Raw genomic sequence first — 21,798 nt, 5'->3', positions numbered from 1 at the left:
AATTTTTGTTAATATATTTTAAAACATCCGTTGGAATATATTTGCTGACGCGTATCTTATTAGTGCCGTGACTTTATTGATGAGAGGATCAGGCAGAGCCGATAAACATAAGCCTTGCTGTTTCTGGCCTCTGAAAATGATCAGTGTTGGTGGCTTTTGTATTTCTGTAGTTTTGAATAAACAGCGATGGAACACCATACTTTACCGAATATTAGTCCATGGCGTGCACTAGGTTGGCTGATACCACATTATAACAGAGTGTCCTTTCTTCCTGCAGCCACAGCCCTTTCAGGCAACACAAAACCAAAGACAAGCATGAAATAGACCGGATGACACTCACCGTGGTAAGGAGATGGACGACTCTATTTCTATTCAGTGTCGTGTTTCCTTCGCAACCAATGTAGAATTTTGCTTTCTTAAAATAAAGAAGCGAAGATACAATCCCTAGAAGAACCCCAAAAAAGGGGAAAAAAAATAATGGGAATAGATGGTAGGGCAGAAATGAAGATTTGCTAACAATCAGTAAGAAAAAAAAAAAAAAGATATATTGCCGAACCGGTTTGGCTCAGTGGATAGAGCGTCGGCCTGCGGACTCAAGGGTCCCAGGTTCGATTCCGGTCAAGGGCATGTACCTTGGTTGCGGGCACATCCCCAGTGGGGGGCGTGCAGGAGGCAGCTGATCGATCTCTCTCATTGATGTTTCTAACTCTCTGTCCCTCTTCCTTCTTCTCTGTAAAAAATCAATAAAATATATTTTTTTTTAAAAAAAAAAGAACAAGCTATTTAAAAAAAAAAAAGATATAGAAAATCAAGAGCGAAACCAAAGCAGTCAAATAAAAGGGAAAATGAGATGCAGAGAAGGGAGGAGACGTTCGGATTCTCTTTCGATTGACTTTGAAGATGATTGATATCCGTTTGATGTCTCTTTAGAGGAGATACTAATTGGTGGTGAATCTGTGATTTTGAACACCGTCCTTGTCCCAGAAACGCTCTGTCCGTCTGGTTGGGGGCGGCGGCGCCTTTCCCGTGAACGCGCCTTTGAAATCGTGTTCTCGTTTCCCCCCAGAACGTGGACCTTCCGGACGCTTTCTCCCCCGAGCTGAGGTCGCTGCTGGAGGGCTTGCTGCAGCGGGAAGTCGGCAAGCGGCTGGGCTGCCACGGAGGCGGGTAGGCTGCTGCTCGCCTGCCGGGACCGTCACGCGGGGCAGAAAACACTCCTTTTCAATATTTCATGTCCTTGTCCGTGAACGTCTTCCACTTCGATTCCAGTGGCGGGGGTGGGGGGGCGGGGAATCACATGGGAAGTAGGTATATTGTCTCATGTGTTCCGTAATTAAAGCTGAAGGAGTCGCCAACTTTTTAAAAAGTTTTTGTTGTTGTTAGTTTTTAGATAGAAAGAGAGAGAGAGAAACAAAGATGTGAGAGTGAAACATTGATCGCTGCCTCCTGCGCGCCCCCCACTGGGGGGTCGAGCCCACCACCCGGGCATGTGCCCTGACCGGGAATTGAACCGTGACCTCCTGGTTCATCAGTCGACGCTCAACCCCCCACACCAGCCAGGCATGGTGAGCGGTATTTCTCAGCGTCACCGTGTTTCCTGTGTTGCTTTGGAAGAGTGTTTTTTACTTGCTTGCTTAAGGGACGGGAACTAGTTGCTCCTCTGTGTTCCTGCCAGGAGAGAGTTTTTGCAGAATATTGCTTGGATCTCTCAGTGCGCGCTCACCACTGTCACGGCCTCTCCACTACAGGTCTCAGGAAGTGAAGGAACACAGCTTCTTCAGGGGCATCGACTGGCATCACGTCTACTTACAAAAGGTACTCCCCGTGGGACCCCACCCTGGGCACCCGCGTGCTCCCCGTCTCTGCTTCCTGGCTCTGGCCCCAGCGTCCCCCACCCCCAGCTTCCCGTCCGTAGAGTCCTTCTTGCTCTTCCGTCCAAGGGTGGCTGGATGGCTGGCTCGCTCCTCGGGGGCTGCTCGCTGTGCTGCCTCTTCTTCCCCTAGTTTAAACGTCTTCAAAATACCTTCTGCACAAATTAACAAGTGGCGACATGGAGCTGACATGTAGCGAATTCAAATGCCCACGGGATTGAGGCTTTTTCGCTTTAGCTCTTCTGCTTGACTTTTTATCTCAGTGCATGACTGTATTTTTATATTTTTCCATATAGAAATGTACAGGAAACATTCATCGTAAATTTACATACACTTTCTAGCCCAGTACCACGTAATTTAAGAATTCGCGTGATTGCATATCAGCATAATTCCCCTATCTTATTTTAAGGTATTTTTATTTTCTCACTGATACAGGAAAACACCCCAAGTGGGAAGGTTTTTTTGTTTGTTTTTTAATGTTGATTATCAGCTTTGGACTCTTTTTTTGCATAAACTCACACTGTGGAGGAATAGTGATCTGTTAGCCCTGCCTGCGTAGAATTAGGGTTCCGGCTCCAGGTACATTAATATCGGACTCAGGACTGTGTGGTGTGGGGTGTTCTGTCTGCCTTGAGGGGCCCAGCAAGTGGAATGTGGCCCCCAACCCCCCCCCCCCCCGAGAAAACGTGCTTGCTTAAAGTTGAGCTGGGAGGATGTGCAGTCCTGAGCCTCCATTCCATGTAATAATTATTTAAGACTTACTTGGACATGAGTGTTGTTGGTTTTTTTTCCCCTTAAATATGTCTAAGATCTGAGGTCTTCCTTTGGGGCCATTCGGGGCAGAAGCTCCGTGGTGAAGCCTGTGACGTGCTCTGTGTGAGCTCGACACCGAGTTCCCTCTGTGGGATGGTGGTTGGGGCGGGGCCGTCGGAGCGGCTGGCTTCTGACCCTTACCCCTTTGGGTCCTCCAGTACCCGCCACCCCTGATCCCTCCCCGAGGAGAAGTGAATGCGGCTGACGCCTTCGACATCGGCTCCTTTGACGAAGAGGACACCAGAGGCATCAAGGTGCTCGCGTGCTGTTGGCCCTCAATGTTGTCGGAGGGTGCGGGGGAGTTTCTCATCGGAAATCAAACGCTGTGGTTGTGTCAGTGTTGGCCCGCCCGTGGGATGTAACTTACAAAGGGCCATCTGCACATTTGCAGAATGTAGAAGTCTAGGACCTAAATGAGTGAGAAACTGAAAGCTTTTTGGGGGATAATCACTCTGTTTGGTCAACTGCAAAATGGTCAGATTTTGACTGACCTGGGTAGATTGGTGATTGAAATAAAATTCCAGTGTGTAGGAAGCAGGAAAAACAACCGTGTGAAAGCAAACCTACTTCTCGTGCCCCAGAGCCAGTCGTATTGAATTAGAGTTACAGTCAGCATTCGACACTATTCTCCTAAGCCTCAGATCTCTCTATTCGGGGTGAAAGGCGCAAACCCTGTGCATCGTGTTGCATTTGTCAATCAAAAGTGAAGTAATCACTGTTGTTTAAATATAATCCTCTGCATTTTTCAAACTTTGGCTCGTATCACTATTTTCCCATAGACAGGGTATCATTATGGATGGTGAGTCATGAGAGAAAATCACCCTCTTTGGGGTGCAGAGTCACTGCACGTCAGGCTCCCCCAGCCCCCACTGTCATCCCAGGACTGCCTCTCCCTCCTGGATACTCCCGGTCTCTCAGCTGCCTGCTTTTATACCCTTCTTATCTAGCCCCCCCCCCCATTTTTCCTACCTGGTAGCTCCCCCTCCTGAAGGCCAGGGCACTGTTAACACACACACACCTGCGAGGCGTACATAGAAGACTGCCACATGCAATGCCCGGGCCCAGCAGGGGCTGTGTCCTGAGACACAGAATGGATCCCATGGGATGTGGGCAGAGACAGGGTGGGGAAGGGGCTGGAGGAAGCGTGACGGCGGCTGGGCAGGGGAGCAGACGTATGGTTTTTCCTGAATGCCTGTCACTTTCACACCACCATCGAGTCGAAAGGTCACCTTAGGTCAGAGGTCAGAGGCCAGCTGTACTCATCTCTCAGGCAAAGGGGTGAGCAGGTCCGGTTTGTATAGGGACACCTGCTTTTGCAGGCCACCTGTCGCCTCTCAGCAGGCCCACTCCCGTTTCTATCACAAACCTGCAGCTCTGCGGCCTAAAGCCGTTTTCCTCACTCGGTTCCGAGGTGCAGCCTCACTCAGGGAGAAGGATGAGGAAGCTGGAGTAACGGTGTGGAAAAGAAACACATCACGAGCGTCATGTTTATCACGGCTCCTCGTAAAGGCCAAGCTGCCCAAACCCTCCCTGTGTCTTGAGCTTTCACTTCTGCATGTGATGGAACTGTTACGCTTGGATTCGCTGGGAGGTTCATGGAGTGAATGACAGGTTTAGCCCCGCCCACATTTTGTTTTCCTCGATTTTCAGAGTAAGTGGAGGCGGCCAGAAGACTCTTCCGGCTTCTCCCTTTTCATTGTTTCTAAAAACGATAGGAGTCTATTTTCCACGTAAATCGAATATCCCCACCACAATGGAAATTTTATTTTGTTGTCAAAGCCTTTTCATACTCCAGATAAAGGCCAATGTGTGCTGGTTTCATCAGCAAAACTGCAGTGAATGTGAAGAACATTGGGGGCGAAGCCACCTGACCCGGGAGTGAGAGCGCAGTGCTCACCAGGGACAGCCACTGTGGGTCCCGGCGGCTGGGTGGTCCTCAGTAGGGATTTGTCACCGTGGAGAACCTGTTCTAAGCGGTTGTGTGCCATCGTGCCGCCCGGGTCCTGCGCCCAGTCAGGCGCCTCTCGCCTTGGTAAGCACGGTCGCTCATAGGCGTCTCGCTTTCTCGCCACACGCAGCTTCTGGACTGTGACCAAGAGCTCTACAAGAACTTCCCGCTGGTCATCTCCGAGCGCTGGCAGCAGGAGGTGGTGGAGACCATCTACGAAACAGTGAACTCGGACACGGATAAGATCGAGGCCAGGAAGAGGGCGAAGAACAAGCAGCTGGGCCACGAAGAAGGTAAAACAGCTCACGTCGCTCAGGATTTTCAAAGCAGAATATGTAACATAGAGTAGTAGAGTGATCTGTCATTCTTCATGCACTGAGTATTGTTGCTCTTTTCATTGTGTTAGATTTTTATGGCTTTTGGATATTTAAGTGTATTGTGGGCCCGGCCGGCGTGCTTCAGTGGTTGAGCATTGACCTAGGAGCCAGGAGGTCTCGGTTCAACTCCTGGTCAAGGCACATGCCCGGGTTGCAGGCTCGATCCCCAGTGTGGGGCGTGCAGGAGGCAGGCAGTCGATGATTCTCTCTCATCATTGGTGTTTCTGTCCCTCTCCCCCTCTCCCTCCCTCTCTGGAATCAATAATAACGTATTAAAAGTCCCCCGAGCGCACCCAGGGGACCTTGAAGCCCTTCCACTGTGCTCACCTCCCTTCTCTGGGGAAAGGGCTTCGTTTCTAAGGTGCTCTGGAGAGAAAAGGTCCATTGAGATCCCTCTGGGCTGCATTTGCCGTAGCAGATTTTACGTCGAACTGATGACATTCTATCAATGGTCGTTTGCTCCAAGGAGGGCCATGATGTCTTGACAAATTAGGCCCAGAAAAAAAAAAATATATCCCAATGACCTTGCTGAAGTGTTTCTTTTTCATTAGAGCTGGAATTAGAACTCTTCTAACCAGTTAATGAATCCATCTTCATGTAGAAAGAATTAATTTGGGCATATCTAGGTCTTGGTTGAAGATCTCAGAAGTCACCTCTAATAGAACAAAACACTCTAGGCCAGTGGTCGGCAAACTCATTAGTCAACAGAGCCAAATATGAACAGTACTTCTTCAAAATAGACTTACTTGCCCAGGCCGAAAACCGACTTCTGCGCACGGGCCACGAAGTTTCAATCGCACTGTATGTGCGCCCGCACGTGGTATTTTGTGGAAGAGCCACCCTCAAGGGGCCAAAGAGCTGCATGTGGCCCGCGAGCTGCAGTTTGCCGACCACTGGTCTAGGCTTAGATTTCAACTAAAAACACAAGATTTCAACCGTAGATATACTCTAGAAATGCAGGCACTTTTTCATGAAAAGGACACCTCCGGGAAGCTCACTCCCTGGTTTCAACCCTCTTTGGTGTCCCCCCGCACCCCGTCCTATGGGTGTTGCTTACATGTTTATCGTCTGACCTCCCTCTAGAGCAGTGGTTCTCAACCTTCTGGCCCTTTAAATACAGTTCCTCATGGTGTGATGACCCCCAACCATAAAATTATTTTCGTTGCTACTTCATAACTGTAATGTTGCTACTGTTATGAATCGTCATGTAAATATCTGATATGCAGGATGGTCTTAGGCGACCCCTGTGAAAGGGTCGTTCGACCGCCAAAGGGGTCGCGACCCACAGGTTGAGAACCGCTGCTCTAGAGTGTGAGCTCCCTGAAGGCGAGGGGGCTTGTCTGTTGCTCACCGCTGAGTCCTCGATGCCTACAACATGCTCAGCACTTGGCTGCTCACTTATTCTTGTTGAATGAGCGAATGAGAGAGGGAATGAATGATTTTAGCCCAATCACTCAAGCTTTTCATGAAGGCAAAGCAACCACTTAAAATGAACCTGTTTTTGTTTTAAGAGACAATACTTCCCTATAAAAGGTCATCAGGACTCAGGGTGAATGAATGAGCTTGGTCTCTCTACATAGCCATGTATTTGAGAGAGGAATATAACCTCAAGTCAAGGAATAAACAGTTTTGATCCTTGTGTTACTTTGGCTTAGCTACGGAAATCCCCACTCGGTTATTATATAGAAAACAAAAAGTAGAAGAAAGGGAGAGGCCAGTGCCACATAGAGGCAAAGGTACTTGGGGCTTGCATTCATTTACTCTCTGTTCTTCCATTGTCGTTATATATAACTAGAGGCCCGATGCACGAAATTTGTGCAAGAGTAGGCCTTCGCAGCCGTGGTGGCTGCCTGGATCCGTCCCTCCCAGCTGAGGGCCAGCTGCCTGGATCCATCCCAGGGGCTACGTTTGGAGGATGTCTGGTCTAATTAGCATTTTACGCTTTTATTATTATAGATGAAAAAGTCGTTTCAGAACAAACTTTTGCCCTCTCAGAGCAATAAACGACCACTGTGAATTTATCAGGAAGTTGAGAAGCAATTATTAGTGTCAGTAGGGAAAGAGCTAAAGAAACCTCTATTTTTTCAATTCCCAGTTCCCATGTGTTTAAAGACTGAAATAATGATTTCTGCAACAAATGACCAAACAAGACAAACCAGCAAAAGCGCAGAGACACAGACAACAGTGTGGTGGTTACCAGAGTGCAAGGGGGTGGGGGGAGGTGGTGGAGGGCAAAGGGGGTCAAACACATGGTGACGGGCGGAAATCTGACTTTGGGTGGTAAACACAATGAAGTATACAGGTGACGTATTGTACAGTTCTACACGTGAAACCTATATAATTTTTATATAGATTTAATTTAAATTAAAATTTAAGTATTGTCAAAATTTAATTTAAAATTTTATTTTAATTTAAAAATTTTAAGAAAGAAGTAATGATTTCTGTAATGTCGTATACTGCTGGAAACTTGACTTTTCCAGAAAGTGTGTACTTCTCTTTTCCTGAGGCACGTCTACCTGAAGACGTTCTGTTTCAGACCCTATTTAACTGACAGTGACTTTCTATTTCTCAGATTACGCCATGGGAAAGGACTGTATTATGCACGGGTACATGCTGAAACTGGGGAACCCGTTTCTGACTCAGTGGCAGCGCCGATATTTTTACCTCTTTCCAAACAGACTTGAATGGAGAGGAGAGGGGGAGTCCCGGGTAAGTCTGACGCCCGTTACCGAGCACTTGCTGTCGTTAATGTTGAATGGATGGCACGTGGTTATCGCATCGTGAGGACACGTCTTGTCAAGCAGCCTCGGAAGCACTGTGCACCTGTTTAACGTGTGTGCATGCGATTTTGATGTTCAGACTGTGACTTTTAGACTTCCGAGTCAAGGCAGGATTTTGTAATATCAGAAAATAGAATGTGCTGTTCTGTGAGGTCCAAAGCAGACAGGAAATTGTCCCACTTTTCAGTATATTTGAAAATTAAACAAAAACAAAACGGAAAAAAAAACTTCCTTTGTTTAACATCAGGAATCTTCTTATATATTATCCTATATCATAAAAGGCTAATATGCAAATCAACCGAACGGCGGAACAACCATTCGCTATGACATGCACTGACCACCAGGGGCAGGCGCTCAACGCAGGAGCTGCCCTCTGGTGATCAGTGTGCTTCCATAGGGGGAGCGCCGCTCAGCCAAAAGCCCTGAGCCGGACTCACGGCTGGCGAGCATAGCGGTGGTGGCAGGAGCCTCTCCCGCCTCCGCGGCAGCACTAAGGATGTCCAACTGCGGGCTCCTGGACTGCTAAAGGGCGCAGGCCAGGCTGAGGGGACGCCCCCACTGAGTGCACAAATGTCATGCACCAGGCCTCTAATATATATATATATGGCTAATATGCAAAGTGTCCCCTCGGGAGTTCAACCAGGAGACCGGGAGTTGGATTGCTCGCTATGACGTGTGCTGACCACCAGGGGGTGGCATGGAATGAAGGAAGGCCCTGGCTGGCAGCCAGGGAACTGAGGCCGAAGCTAGCAGCCAGGGAAGGAAGGCCCCGATCGGCCCTAATCGCTGGCCAGGCCTAGGGACCCTACCTATACACGAATTTTGCGCACCGGGCCTCTAGTGTGCAATAAAAAGAGTCAATGTTTAATGGCCCGTTTGAGAAGCTGCTTGGATTCGTAGGTACCAATGAGTTATAAGCAAACACGCGCGTTTATGATGTCGTTTCTCATTTAGGACTCCTGGAGTATTTATCCAAAAAAACATAAAATGGTAAGGTCCTCGGGACGCTACAGCATTCACCCTAAGCAATACTGCTATAGACCTAGCCCGCGGGGCAGTCCTTTAAGGATGTCACCTGTGTTTATAGCATCGTCTGGATATGATCGAAATAGCGTCAGCCGACAAGCTTGCATCGCCCGGCATTTACGGAGCTGCTGGGTGAAAGCTCAGCCTCTCACCCCTGGCTCCTGTGAATCGCCCTCGGCGCCCCCGCGTTCCCTCCCGGCTTTACTGATGGCGTTTAGATGGGTGCGTGGTGCAGAAAGCACGTGACTCACAGTCACTCAGACATCAGTCCCGTGTGGAGGGAACAGCTTTGCTCTTTGGCCTTAGAGACATTCCTTTCTTTGCAGGTTTTTTGTTTGTTTGTTTGTTTTTGCGGTGGTATAGTTTGCACTTTGGTATGTGTTCCTTTGTAGCCATCTCCCCCACTTTTAGAATATCCGCAAAGAAAGACAAACGCCAAGTTTTTTGTTTGTTTACTTTTCCTAAGTGGGTAGTTTTCGGTATTAGTTAGTAGATTAACTTCAGAAATCATGAATGATGTGAAGTAATCGGTCGTTTTTATTTTTATGATCAGCAAAATTTACTGACCATGGAACAGATTATGTCTGTGGAAGAAACTCAGTTTAAAGACAAAAAATGCATTTTGTTGAGGATAAAAGGAGGGAAGCAATTTGTCTTACAATGTGAGGTGAGTTTTTGTTATTCTTTTCATAGATGCAGTTTAGAACAATTCTTCCTGTCTCCCTCCCCCTCTCTCTCTCTCTCTCTCTCTCTCTCTCTCTCTCCAGCCACGAGGGCTGCTTGGTTAGAGAGCATTCTCTTACTCCGTGCTTTGCCACTTGCATACTTAGAAAGAAAGCCCTAAGGTTCAAAGTTTTCAGCAAATTCAGTTATTTTCAGAGAAGCAAATATTAGCGCGTGTGTGGAGGAAGCACGTGACATAATTTGATTGCATAACTCATCTGATATTTTGCCGGGTCCTACAATAGTACTTGTGCCCTAATTTTCCCGCTCTTCCAGCGTGTTGGAGTTTGAGTTTGGAATAATTAAGTAAATGCAAGATACCAAAGTGACCCTGCGAAGGAAAATGCCATGCTTCTCTCCCTAACTCTATTGTAGCCCCAGTTTAATTCCTGAATCCTTTTCCATTGGGGCACGAGAGAGAGAGAGAGAGAGAGAGAGAGAGAGAGAGAGAGAGAGAGGAAGCATATATAGAGAGATAACCAGTAGTAGATACACAAGTGTGTTTAATTCATCATTACATGGGAAGGAGCGTTAAACTTGTCAAAACTGTTCCTCTGTTATTTGAACTTGAGCTGTTTTGTGAGCGTCCTCAGTGGATGCGGGGGTCACGGCAGGGCCGGCAGGGCCCTCCTTCCCCTCTGGGGGCAGAAGAGTCGAGTGTGCGCTCACTGGGGTCGGGGGGTCTCGGGACTCGGGCATTGCCAGCGACGCCCACGTCGGCTGGCACAGTGGGCGCAGCTGTCACACCTTCTCGTGCGTTTCCCTGCAGAGCGACCCCGAGTTTGTGCAGTGGAAGAAGGAGCTGACGGAGACGTTCACCGAGGCCCAGCGGCTGCTGCGACGCGCGCCCAAGTTCCTCAACAAGTCCCGCGCGGGCGTCGCGGAGCTCGCGAAGCCGCCCCTCTGCCACCGGAGCAGCAACGGCCTCTGACAGCCGGGAGGGATGCCGGTGACAGCCGGGACGCGGGTCCCGGGGAAGACGGTGCCTGGGGGACGTCCCCACGGGTGTTCTCGGCCCTGGACGCGGAGCCTTTCGGAGGAGGAGGAGGAGGCCTAGAGGATGGATAGCTCATCCCGGTCCTTGCATCGCTGGGAAGACGCGGCCGCCGGGATGCTCCTGCTCGGGGTCCTGACCATTCTCGGCCCCGGGCGGCCTCCCTCCCGTCCTGGGGGGCCCCCCCGCCGGCCTCATATTTGTCCACAGTCGAAACTACTGAGGAAAAGGAAGATTTTCCTCCGCCACACACTCATTTTGGTACCTATGAACCTAGAACTTGAGGCGATCACTACTTACCAGTTTTTACGTCTGATATCAAACATATCTTGTACTTGTCCGGATGGAAGGTGCCCATCCGCCCTGTGGGCTAACAGGTCGCCCGGGGTCGCCGTGTTTTACCCAGAAACAGTCACTGCGGATTTTTGTACGTCGTTGCTCTCCATGCTCCTGGGATGGGAGGCCAGCCGTGTGATTCTTCTGTGCATCTCAGACCCGGCTCCGTGCTGTCCTGAGTTCGAAAGCTGAAGATGCTTTCTGGGACGGTTGTGCTTGGGCCCCTCACCGTGTGGCCGCACCCCCAGCTTCGGGTCTGCCCCCCCCTCCCCCAGGGAGCGCTCGGTGTGCTGGGCATGGAGGGCACGGCCCCTGAGGACACGGGAGCCCCGTGGGAACTGCAGGCGCTCAACCACTGGAGGCGTTGACAGCGATTCCAAAGGCGAGGCCGGCGCGGGGTTTTAAACTTCAGGGTAATGATGATCGTCAGAAATCTTCCAGGACACGAGCCGCACTTTCACGTGTCCGGGTGCACAGGGACGTTTGGGGGCGAGTCCGTTGGGTTTCGACAGCAGGCCGTGGTGTGACGCGGGCGATCTGGTTCCTTCTGCCTGACCCCAGAGAACATATCAGCGATGGATGTGTGAAGGAAGGAAACTGTTGTACCTTTTGGTGTAATTTAAATGAATTTTATTGAAAAAAGAACGAATGTGTCCCAATGGGTTCCTTGTGTATTTGGATCTATGTTGTCATTCGTGAGTGACCCCGTGCCCTGGGCGGGTCGTCCCGTGACCGGGACGTTAGAGCGTGAAGACTCTTCGCCTGATCCCAGCGGCGGCCTTTCCCCGTGGTTTTCCCCTGGCGAGTTCCAGGCCCTTCTCACGCCCCAAGTAAATGCTGGGTTATAAGAACCAGTGTGTTTGCCAGCAAAGCCCTCCGTGTCATCAGACTAAAAATAATAACAGCAATTTCAAAAGTCCACTTGTTGGTCCTGTTCCCAGCGCACTTTTATTGTTTGTTTCTAAGTTAATAACAATATACAAAACTTGACATCGTAATTATCTGCATCCTGTCCTTGATCTTTTTAGTGGCTCCAAATCTTCGTTTTCACATTCCTGTGCTGTGTTCATTGGGAAAGAAAGTGCTTTTTAAATGAAATTCTATTTGGGGGATTGGGAAGATAATTACTGGCAGAGTCTTTCATTTCCTAGGAGTTACTTTGGGAAAGGAATCGGGAGGGTCACTGTCCATCTCAAGTCTTAACTGGAGTTTAAATTAACACGCATGTTCTACTGCCTGCTATTTCCAATATTTCCAATGCACGCTATGCACATGCATTCTCGAGTTTAAAAGGGAAGGGTAATTAAGTTGCTTAAAAAAAAAGAGTAAAAAAAGCCACCAAGACAGACACGCAGTTGTTCACAAAGAGCGAGCATCTCCCCGGGCCGGCTAAGTGCAGCTGTCGTTGCTCTCGCCACCGCCAACACGCATGCTCAGCACGGAGAGCCAGAAACCTCGGGGCCTCGTGTGCCGAAGGCAGGCGGACCGTCCCCCTCCGGGTCTGGGCTTAGCGTCTCACGTCTCACACCTACGGCAGTACCTCCTCTGATTCGCATCTCTTTGAGAAATACAGTTTTTGCTCTGGGGTGGAAGGTAAAGTTAATCTCTTTTAGAAATTTAGGAATTGCTCCTAAGAGAGATGAATGGGAAGGCAGCCTGAGAGCCCTGTTGCCTCAGGCTTATCCCAAGTAAACTTTTATATTCCCCCAACTCACACTTGACTGACAATGGCATGGCTGAGGAGGGCCTCGCATGGATGGACTTTACTGATGGCCCTCTGTGGTCTCCGGTTGTGTTGGGGTCTGGGTGGGCAGTCCCTGGGGAGGCCGGTCTTCTGCCTGAACTTGTGCCCACAGCCCCTCTGATGGGGTGTCCACGGAAGGTCCTAGAAGGTCAAAGAGGTTCATTGGTATATGTGGCTATTCTAGACAGTTTGAAATTGTTATGTCATTTCTAGATGTTTGACCCTTCCTGTGTTTGGACCATGTAAAAAGACAAAATTCTGCACAAGTTTTCTCATTATTTTAGATATACAGAGATGGTCGGGGTATTTTAACATTGTCGAAGAAGATCATCGAATTGGTATTTTTATATAGTTGTGGTATAATGAGCCTTGATTTCATAATTCAAAGGAATCAATAAAGCAGTTTAAAAATAATAGTTTAAGCTGCTATAGACGGAGTAAATTTAAAACTTTTATGAACCCCAGGTTATTTTTTTTTTTAACCTAAAACTCTCTCTTTGGTGCATTTACCCCTTCCTGTCATTGGGGCTCACGATTTTTTTTCTTCTCTATCATGTTTATGGGTGATTTTCCAGCAAGACTTCTAGAAATTAGCTGTCATTTCACTGCGAAGGCAAAGGTTTCATTACTCGTGCCTCTGATTGGTCAGTTCAAGGAAATGAAAGCCTCACGTTCCAGGTGCACCGAGGAACGGAAGCATCCTGCTCGGAAAGACAGCAGCAAACCTGGGAAAAATAACCAAAAGAAGGAAGAAGGATAACAACAAACAGCAACCTGTTTCAAGCAAGACTTACCTTGATTTGCAGTTTGAAATATACCATAAGATACTTGAAACAATCGTTTTAAGGCCTTCCCTGGCCACTAAAAAATGTATCATTTACCAATTGACAATAGGATTTAACTAGATTAAAAAGATCAAAGTGTAGTTTTTTTCTAATGATTTTTTAAAAAATTTCAGTCAGAATCCTAGTTGGGTCAATTCAATTCCATTTTAAAAATTTTGTCCTGATATAAAATGTAAGGGTTGGGAATGAAGAAATAATTCTAATCGTGTATTCATATTACAAAGGTCTTGACCCTGGGTTTGCTTCTCAGTTGATTATGTTCCATGATGTATATATTATATGTAGTTTGTGAGTGAAACACTGGCCATTTTTAGTTTCATTGTTAAACTAGAGGCCCGACGCACGAAATTCGTGCAAGAATAGGCCTTCCTTCCCCCGGCTGCTGGCACGGGCTTCCCTCTGGCACCCGGGCTTTGTCCGGAAGGTCATCCGGAAGGACGTCGGTCTAATTAGCATATTACGCTTTTATTATTATAGATTGAGTTTTCCTGTGTTTTAACGAATTGCAACAAATAGATTTGGCTTTTTCTGGGTAACACAAAGATTGCTCAACGACATATATATAAAACAAGAGTTCTATTTTAGCGCAAAAGCATTTTACATTATTTACTGACTCCTTCCGTTTGTTTTCATCAACGACCTTCCTTATTATGTCTGCTCCTTTTTATTTGTATAGCTCGTTATTTAAAGAAATGGCAATCCTTCCCATTTTTTTCACAAGATAAAATCGAAACGAGGCGCCCCGCAATGCCGGGCACACACCTCACCGCCACGGCCACGGCCTGTTTCTGCAATAGCCCATCCTCTGGTCTGAGCGAGGAGGAGGGGGACGAACTTTTTAGGAACACCCGACAGCGACCTCGCTCTGAGTTACTGCTTTCATCTACCTCTTCCGAAGGCCTCCAGATGCTTTATTGGCTACAGGATGAAAGAACTCCAGTGAAGCATTTCGCCTCACTCCCTGGTGATGTCGATTTGGCCGTGAAGCCCCAGCCTGGGTAAGGGCCCCAGTGAGCGGGTACTCAGTTTCCCCCTCGTCATGGCCATCCCTCAGGAGCCGAGTTCGCCTGCAACGCCTCCTTCATTTCCTGCTCTTCTTGTGCCAAATCCCCACCATCAGTCTTGCCATCGCCTTGAGATTCGATTATTGCCCTTGATTTATCGAGCGCTTACTCCTGACAAATCCGCAGTGTTTAAAAACACCTGCTTCCGGGAGTAGCCCTTCTGAAGTGACCTTTTCCCCCTTCGCTGTTCCCAGATGGTTCGAAAAATGGGGTCACAATAGCCAATGCCCTGGTGAACGATCGAAACTTGGCAAGAGGTCGGCTTTGCGAGCGGACCCCTGAGGATTTACGTGAACGAGAATGAAGATCGGACCGTGAGGGGGCTTCCTCCTGATGGCCTCTGCAGAGCCATCCATGAAGTGACATGTTTGCTGTATTCTTGGCAACGTTAATACCCTTCAAGAAAGAAATCCGTTTCGCACTGGGCATTGCTATACATAGGGAAGCCAGTGAGCTGGATCTTGTAAATCTAGATGTCGTACCTATGAAGTCACTTGTTTTCGCATTGATTGTGCCCTTGGGAGTTTCTGGGCCTGTCTCAGGATGCTCACTAGGGCACGCCTGACGTAGGGTCCCGCCAAGACGCTGTTTCTCATTCGTGGTCGCCGCCCTTGTGTGGCGTGTCACCGTCAGTATCACCATCTCTTACCGTCACTCTGGAGCAGCGAGGCTGGCTCTTCTGTGCTGAGAAATTACTTCTGTGCATCTCAATCAACAGGACCTGTGCAAAGACACCTCCATGGATGTGCTGTTTCTCTGTCTCCCACCCCCCCAACCCCCATTAAAAACTGCATTTATCCAGTTGTGGAGACATCAGGAGTGATTCATTTTGCAGAATCCTGACTTGGGGGGCCGGAGGGGGGATTCGTGCAGAGGCCGATTTTATAAAGGGAAAGGGAGTGGCTGCCAACGAGCAGTTCTGTTGATTCCGTGGGTTGGAGCACAGCCAGCTTCACGGTGTCAGGGGTGTGGAGACTGACTGCTTGCTCCTCCTGCAAGATCCATTACAACAGTGGCTCTCAACCTTCTGGCCCTTTAAATACAGTTCCCCATGGTGTGACCCAACCATAAAATTATTTTCGTTGCTACTTCCTAACTGTAATGTTGCTACTGTTATGAATCGTCATGTAAATATCTGATATGCAGGATGGTCTTAAGCGACCCCTGTGAAAGGGTCGTTCGACCGCCATAGGGGTCGTGACCCACAGGTTGAGAACCGCTGCATTACAAGGAAAGAGTCCGTGAGAGCCAGGGCCCAGGGGAAACCCAGGAGGTCCATCTCATCTCCCGTGTGTCCCACAGCTATGCCAGGCTCCCCAGCTTACTCTGCGGGCGGGTGGTGGTGGTCGGGGGGTGGTTACTGCTTTCTGTGAGTTACTGCTTTCATCTACTTCTTCCGAAGGCCTCACAGATGCTTTATTAGGGGATTAAAGTCCCTCACAGCAGCCTGGGCAGAACCGTCTGCTTGTGGGTCGACAGGCCGAAGGGGTACAGTGGGTACTTGCCACCCGTGAGCTGGGCGCTAGTTCAGGAAAGAAGGCAGCCACCGTGGGGCCACATGGCTAGCGAGTTTTCCTGAAATGTGTGTGTTTTGTGCTTCCCGATCTGACCCATGCAGTCAAATGGGCGTGGGGAAGCCCTACCTCATGGGGTTGTCAGGAATAGTAAAGAGTGAGATGGTGTGGCTCAGCGGTTGAGTATTGACCTATGAACCAGGAGGTCAGGGTTCGATTCCCAGTCAGGGCACATCCCCAGGTGGTGGGCTCAATCCCCAGTGTGGGGCGTGCAGGAGGCAGCCGCTCAATGATTTTCTCATCATTGATGTTTCTCTCTCTCTACTTCTCCCTTCCTCTCTGAAATCAATAAAATTAATGTGTGTTTTTTAAAAAAAAAGAAATAGTAAATGAGTCCGGAGAGCCCTCAGGTTGGTGTGATCGCTGCTGCCTGCCTATCAGGCACGTGTCCTGCACGGATTGTTGGCTAAGAGGCAGCAGCTGTAGTTGACGGTATTTCCTCCCAGAATCCAGCGGGAACGGAGACCCGGGCTCCCCTGGCCCAATTCCTATGGCGTCCAGGTACCTGCTTGGGGCAGAGGGAGGCAGGAGTGTGGGTGCGTGGCCCGGCCCGGCCAGGGATGACGGGTGAGAATGTGCTTGCGTCGGGAGCTGTCCCCTCCCCTGCTCTGTGCCACCAAATATGTCCATGCTCTCCGATGCCTGGTCAACGGCCACCCCGGGCTGCCGTCCCCTGGCCAGACCTGGAGCTCACCGGCTAATTTTAGAAATGACTCGGGCACTCAGCTGCTGCTATCACACTGGCGCAGAGGGAGGGTGGGGGAGGGCCGGGAGGAGCAGTCCGAGAGGGGCTGTGTGTGGAGCCTGGGGAGGGGTGCCTGTGACATTGGTCCTTCGCCCCTGCGTTGCCGGCCTGCTGGGCTCTCTGCGCCGCCACCTGGGGAGACCTCTCGGGCGGGAGAGGTGCCTGTGACCTGAGGCCTCGTGTGGACAAGGTACTGTCAGCCTGGGTTTTACGACGGGCACCTTGGGAGCTGATGGGCCAGTTTTCATTCTCCAGAACGTGTTTTTGGGGGGCCGTGGCGGCAGGCCTCTGGTCTTTCGGCCTCTGGTAGGCCTTTCTGGAGTGGACGTCTCTTTCTCAGAACACAAGAGTGTTTTGTGGGTGGATTTTAGAACAAAACGCTGGGCGTGGGCTCTATTAAGAATCAGCCTTGTCAGGACCCAGCTGTTTGCGAATCATTTTTAAAAAAATATGTTTCGGGTCACGCGATAGCCTCCGCTGCAGAATCTCGGCCCGCAGACAGTGGGGTTCCTACTTTCAAGGGCTGGTGATTTCTGCTTGCTGTCCACAGCCGCTTGTCTGTTTATGGTCAGGGAGCCAAACCCTTCCTCTTTCACCTTCCCAACCCTGTGGAGGATCAGCCATATGGCTAAAGGTTTTTGAATTCCAAATGGAGCCCCGTGTGTGTGTGTGTGTGTGTGTGTGTGTGTGTGTGTGGTGGGGGAGGGGTGGTGGTGGTGGTTCAGGGATAGAGGTTTGAATTTCATGCGGTGCTGACTCGATTCTCCATCTTAGAGGAGTGGTTGTATCTGGCACCCCCGGTACCAGGCATTGCTTTGAATGGAGACGATTCACAGGCCTCGGTGGTGGGGGTCGGGGTGGGGACAGTGCGGGGCTGTGCTTTGGACATGGAGCTCCCTCTCTGAGCCGCGAAGGCCTCCCCAGCTGCAGGCCTCGGAGCCCTGCCGAGGGCAGCTTTCCCGTTCCGGTGCTCAGGTGGCTGGGTGGGAAAAGTCCCGTGGGTCCCAGCTGCCCAGTCTGGCCTTGACCCGGCAGGGGCCTGGGTTTCTGTCCCACAGGATCCGGAAACCTGGGCTGCTACTCTCACTCTGTGGTCAGCCGAGACCACGCCTGCCCGGGTCAGGGCACCAGCGGGCTTCCCGTGCCCGGCAGGATGGTGGTTCCCGTGGGGACTGTCTTTGCTGCTGACCTGAGTCCAGACCTCCTGTATCTGAGCAATCTGTCCAGAGTGGGCTGGGGGAGGGCCTGTGTGGTTTAGGCTGTGGATGAGTTCTGGAAAATAATGACGGAGAGAAACGGGGGGAGGGGAGGAGGGAGAGGAGGAGTAGGAGATGAAGGAGGTTTAGTCTCCTGGCCTCCTGGTTTTTGAGGGTCTGTATGTCACCAGTTAATAGATGTCTGGTGCCACCTGCACATAGGCCTGGTCACCTTGAGTAGTCTCGTTTGGGCTCTGCTGTGACCTCTGTGACCTTGGACAAATCCTTCCTGGTCTGAACTTTAGTCTCCCCTCCGACACCTGTGGGGGTGGGGCCAGGCCATCCCACAGGTGTCCTCCAGGGTTTAGCCCCAGGGCAGTGTTTCCCCAGTGTGGGTCCTTGATGACCTACATCAGCCTCCACCTTCTGAAATGCAGGTTCCCGGGCCTGTCTCGGAACTACTAACCCATCCTGGGGGCAGGAGCCCAGAAATCCACAGACTTCAAACCTCACGGAGGCTGGAGGACCGCCTCTCCTCTGCTGGGAGCCAGCACAGCCTCAGAGGGCTGCCACTCAGCACCCACCTTGTCCAAACTCACCGGGGTGGGACACAGACGGGGACTGGGTATGGATGGCAAAGTTTCGTAGGGAGAACGATCAAGCCCTTCTGGTGGCATTTTGAGATGAGAACAGAAGGCCCAAGAACTGAAGAGACCCTTCTCTCGATGCCAAAAGAATGGAAACTCTGGCTGGGTCTCTACCCTGAGACAGGTCTTGAGTGTCTTGCTTTCCCTAGGATAGTGGTCGGCAAACTGCGGCTCGCGAGCCACATGCGGCTCTTTGGGCCCTTGAGTGTGGCTCTTCCTAAGCCTTAGGAGTACCCTAATTAGGTTAATAACAATGTACCTACCTATATAGTTTAAAAAATTTGACTCTCAAAAGAAATTTCAATTGTTGTACTGTTGATATTTGGCTCTGTTGACTAATGAGTTTGCCGACCACTGCCCTAGTAGATAAGAACAACTGTCTGAATGGCCCAGTTTAAGCAGGTGGTTCGTTGATGTGGTATATGGCATATGCTGAATTTTTTTTTAAATTAATAAACTTTATTTTTTTTAGGGTAGTTTTACGTTCACAGCAAAATGGAGGGGAAGGTACAGAGATGTCCCATATACCCCCTGACCTCACACAGGCCTAGCTTCCCCCATGGTCAGCATCCCCCATCGGATGATATGTTTGTTACACTGATGAACTGGCATGGACACATCATAACCACTCAAAGTCCAGCGTTTACATCAGGGGTCACTCCTGGTTGTGTTACATTCTGTGGGTTTGGACAAATGTGTAAGGACAGGTATCCATCACTGTAGTCTCATACGGAATAGTTTCACTGCCCTAAAAACTTCTGTGCTCTGCCTATTCATCCCTCCCCATCCTCCCTATACCCTGGCCACCAATGATCTTTTTACTGTCTCCATAGTTTTGCCTTTTCCAGAATGTTATTCAGTTGGAATCATATAGAATGTAGCCTTGACAGATGGGCCTCTTTCACTTCACCACGTGCATTTAAAGCTCCACCAGGACTTATCACGGTCCCCTTAATGTTCAAACCACATGAAATGGAATTATTTGAAAAGATGTCGAAAGTGGGTTTGAGACAACGTGAAGGGCCCCTGGGTGCTGTCAAGTCTAACCCCGTTTGCGAACAGCTGCGGCACAACTTGCTCCAGGACACACCCCCTCATCGTGAGGGCATTCGTCTTAGAATATCTCCCGCCTTCCAGGCTGGCATTCAGAGAGCCCTGTGGGGTTCCCCATTTAAGAAATAATGTCCCAATTTCCCCAATTACCCCTACCCCCGACCCGTCCATCATCATTCTCCAAGCCTCCAAGGAAAGGACTGAATAGCTTTGGATGAACTCCTCCCCCAGGGATATGACTCACTCATATCCGTAATTTTCTTTTTCTGCTCCGCTTCTCACGGAGCCTCTCCCCGATGACTTTTTAAAGGACTCTAGTTTCTGGCAACACAGGAAAGACCCCCGAGAAGTGGCCTCATGGGTTCGCCAAATAGGCAGCCAGTGCTCACACCTGGAAAGGCAGGAATTTCAAGGCCCGAGGTCCCCAGGGAATTTCTCTCAGCCCATGGAGGACGGAGTGCATTGTCAGTTGTGCTGAATACCGGCAGGGGGTTTCGTTTCCATTTCAGGGAAGGCGACTGGATTACCCGTTGAGTTGAGAGGCCGATGGTTGCCCAATGGGATTAGATGTCTCATTCTCGCTGATTTTGCCTGGGAGCTTGGGTGGGAGTTATTAGCCCCATTGGACAGATCAGGAAGGGAGATTGAGAGGCTTACGGGGCCGAGGTCATGGAGAGTGACATGAAACGGGCTAGGCGCCTTTTTGCTAAAGACCAGTCTAGTCTAATAAGCAACATGAACCAAGACAGTCAATTGTGCGACACTGCTTCACAGGCACAGGTGACAAACCCACTCACACTCATCACCTTGTTTTTTAATACACGGAGAAGTCAGGGGGTGCATGGTTCCAGTTTTATGGAGGAGGAAATGGAGAGTCAGAGAGGTTTATAACCTGCCCAAGGGCACAGCGCTACTAACTGGGCGGTGGGTCCAGGAATTCCTTCTTTTCCTGTTCTTCTGTCAGAGCGGTGTCGGCTCATTTTCTATTCTTCTATTTATTATTCGAAGCACCTTTTCCCCCATACCCGGCCTTGTGCAGCTCTTCCATCCGGCTGTTCCCGAGTCCTATTCATTTATAATAAACCCACAACCTAGTAAGTAACATGTTTCTGAGTTATGTGAGCTCTTCTAGCAAATTGATCGAATCCAAGGAAGGGGGTCACGGGAACCTCTGATTTGCAGCCAGTGGGTCCGAAGGTCAGTAAAGTCCCCTTTCAACTGTGGTTTCGCTTTCCAAGACTTCAGTTATCTGAGGTCAACCGCGTTTGAAAATATTAAGCGGAAAATTCCAGAAATAAACAATTTTTAGTTTTAAATTGGGCGCCGTTCGGAGTCTCGTTATGAAATCTCGCGGGAAGGTATGTGTGTATGGGAAAAATAGCATATATAGGGTTTGATACTACCCACGGTTTCAGGCTTCCACTAGGGCAGTGGTCGGCAAACTCATTAGTCAACAGAGCCAAATATCAATAGTACAACGATTGAAATTTCTTTTGAGAGCCAAATTTTTTAAACTTAAACTATATAGGTAGGTACATTGTTATTAACTTAATTAGGGTACTCCTCAGCTGGCCTTTGCTAAAAACGTCCTCAATCTGATTGAGGTACGTTCGCTGAGGTCGACCCCTTCCAACTCTCCCATCCACACTCGTCTTGTATACTTGTTTCGTCTATCTCCTTTCGTTCATCCTCTCTATGTGTCCAAACCATCTCAACATACCTTTCTCAATCCTCGACACTACATCTTCTTTCACTCCACAACGTTCCCTAAAATTAACTTAATAAACTTTACTTAAAGTTTTAAGTCAACTTCGCACCGTACGTGCGTGCCCACACGTGGTATTTTGTGGAAGAGCCACACTCAAGGGCCAAAGAGCCGCATGTGGCTCGCGAGCTGCGGTTTGCCGACCACTGCACTAGGAGTCTGTGAATGTATCCCCCATAGATAAGGGGGGGGGGCTACTGTACCGGGAGCAACCTGGACTTGCTGTTGGCATTGTAGCTGGTTGGTTGGACAGAGGCACAGCTAACAACCTGGATTTGCAGGGGGTGTCTGAAGTAG

General features: G+C 49.6%; 1 protein-coding gene across 1 annotated transcript in view; it reads left to right on the top strand.

Moving 5' to 3' along the window:
* The window catches only part of LOC102419138 (beta-adrenergic receptor kinase 2), a 63,854-nt gene extending 51,988 nt beyond the window's left edge, over positions 1-11,866 (top strand). Inside the window, exons 14-21 of the mRNA XM_006102008.2 lie at positions 278-344; positions 1,067-1,167; positions 1,749-1,815; positions 2,843-2,938; positions 4,763-4,925; positions 7,582-7,718; positions 9,369-9,482; positions 10,308-11,866. Coding sequence (XP_006102070.1) covers positions 278-344; positions 1,067-1,167; positions 1,749-1,815; positions 2,843-2,938; positions 4,763-4,925; positions 7,582-7,718; positions 9,369-9,482; positions 10,308-10,469 — 907 coding nt within the window. The 3' untranslated portion in view covers positions 10,470-11,866. The remainder of the gene's footprint in view (positions 1-277; positions 345-1,066; positions 1,168-1,748; positions 1,816-2,842; positions 2,939-4,762; positions 4,926-7,581; positions 7,719-9,368; positions 9,483-10,307) is intronic.
* The last annotated feature ends 9,932 nt before the right edge of the window (positions 11,867-21,798 follow it).

Source organism: Myotis lucifugus, unplaced genomic scaffold (genome assembly GCF_000147115.1).
Source record: "Myotis lucifugus unplaced genomic scaffold, Myoluc2.0 scaffold_391, whole genome shotgun sequence".
NCBI classification, from domain to species: domain Eukaryota; kingdom Metazoa; phylum Chordata; class Mammalia; order Chiroptera; family Vespertilionidae; genus Myotis; species Myotis lucifugus.
This window is presented reverse-complemented; position numbering and strand designations above follow the sequence as displayed.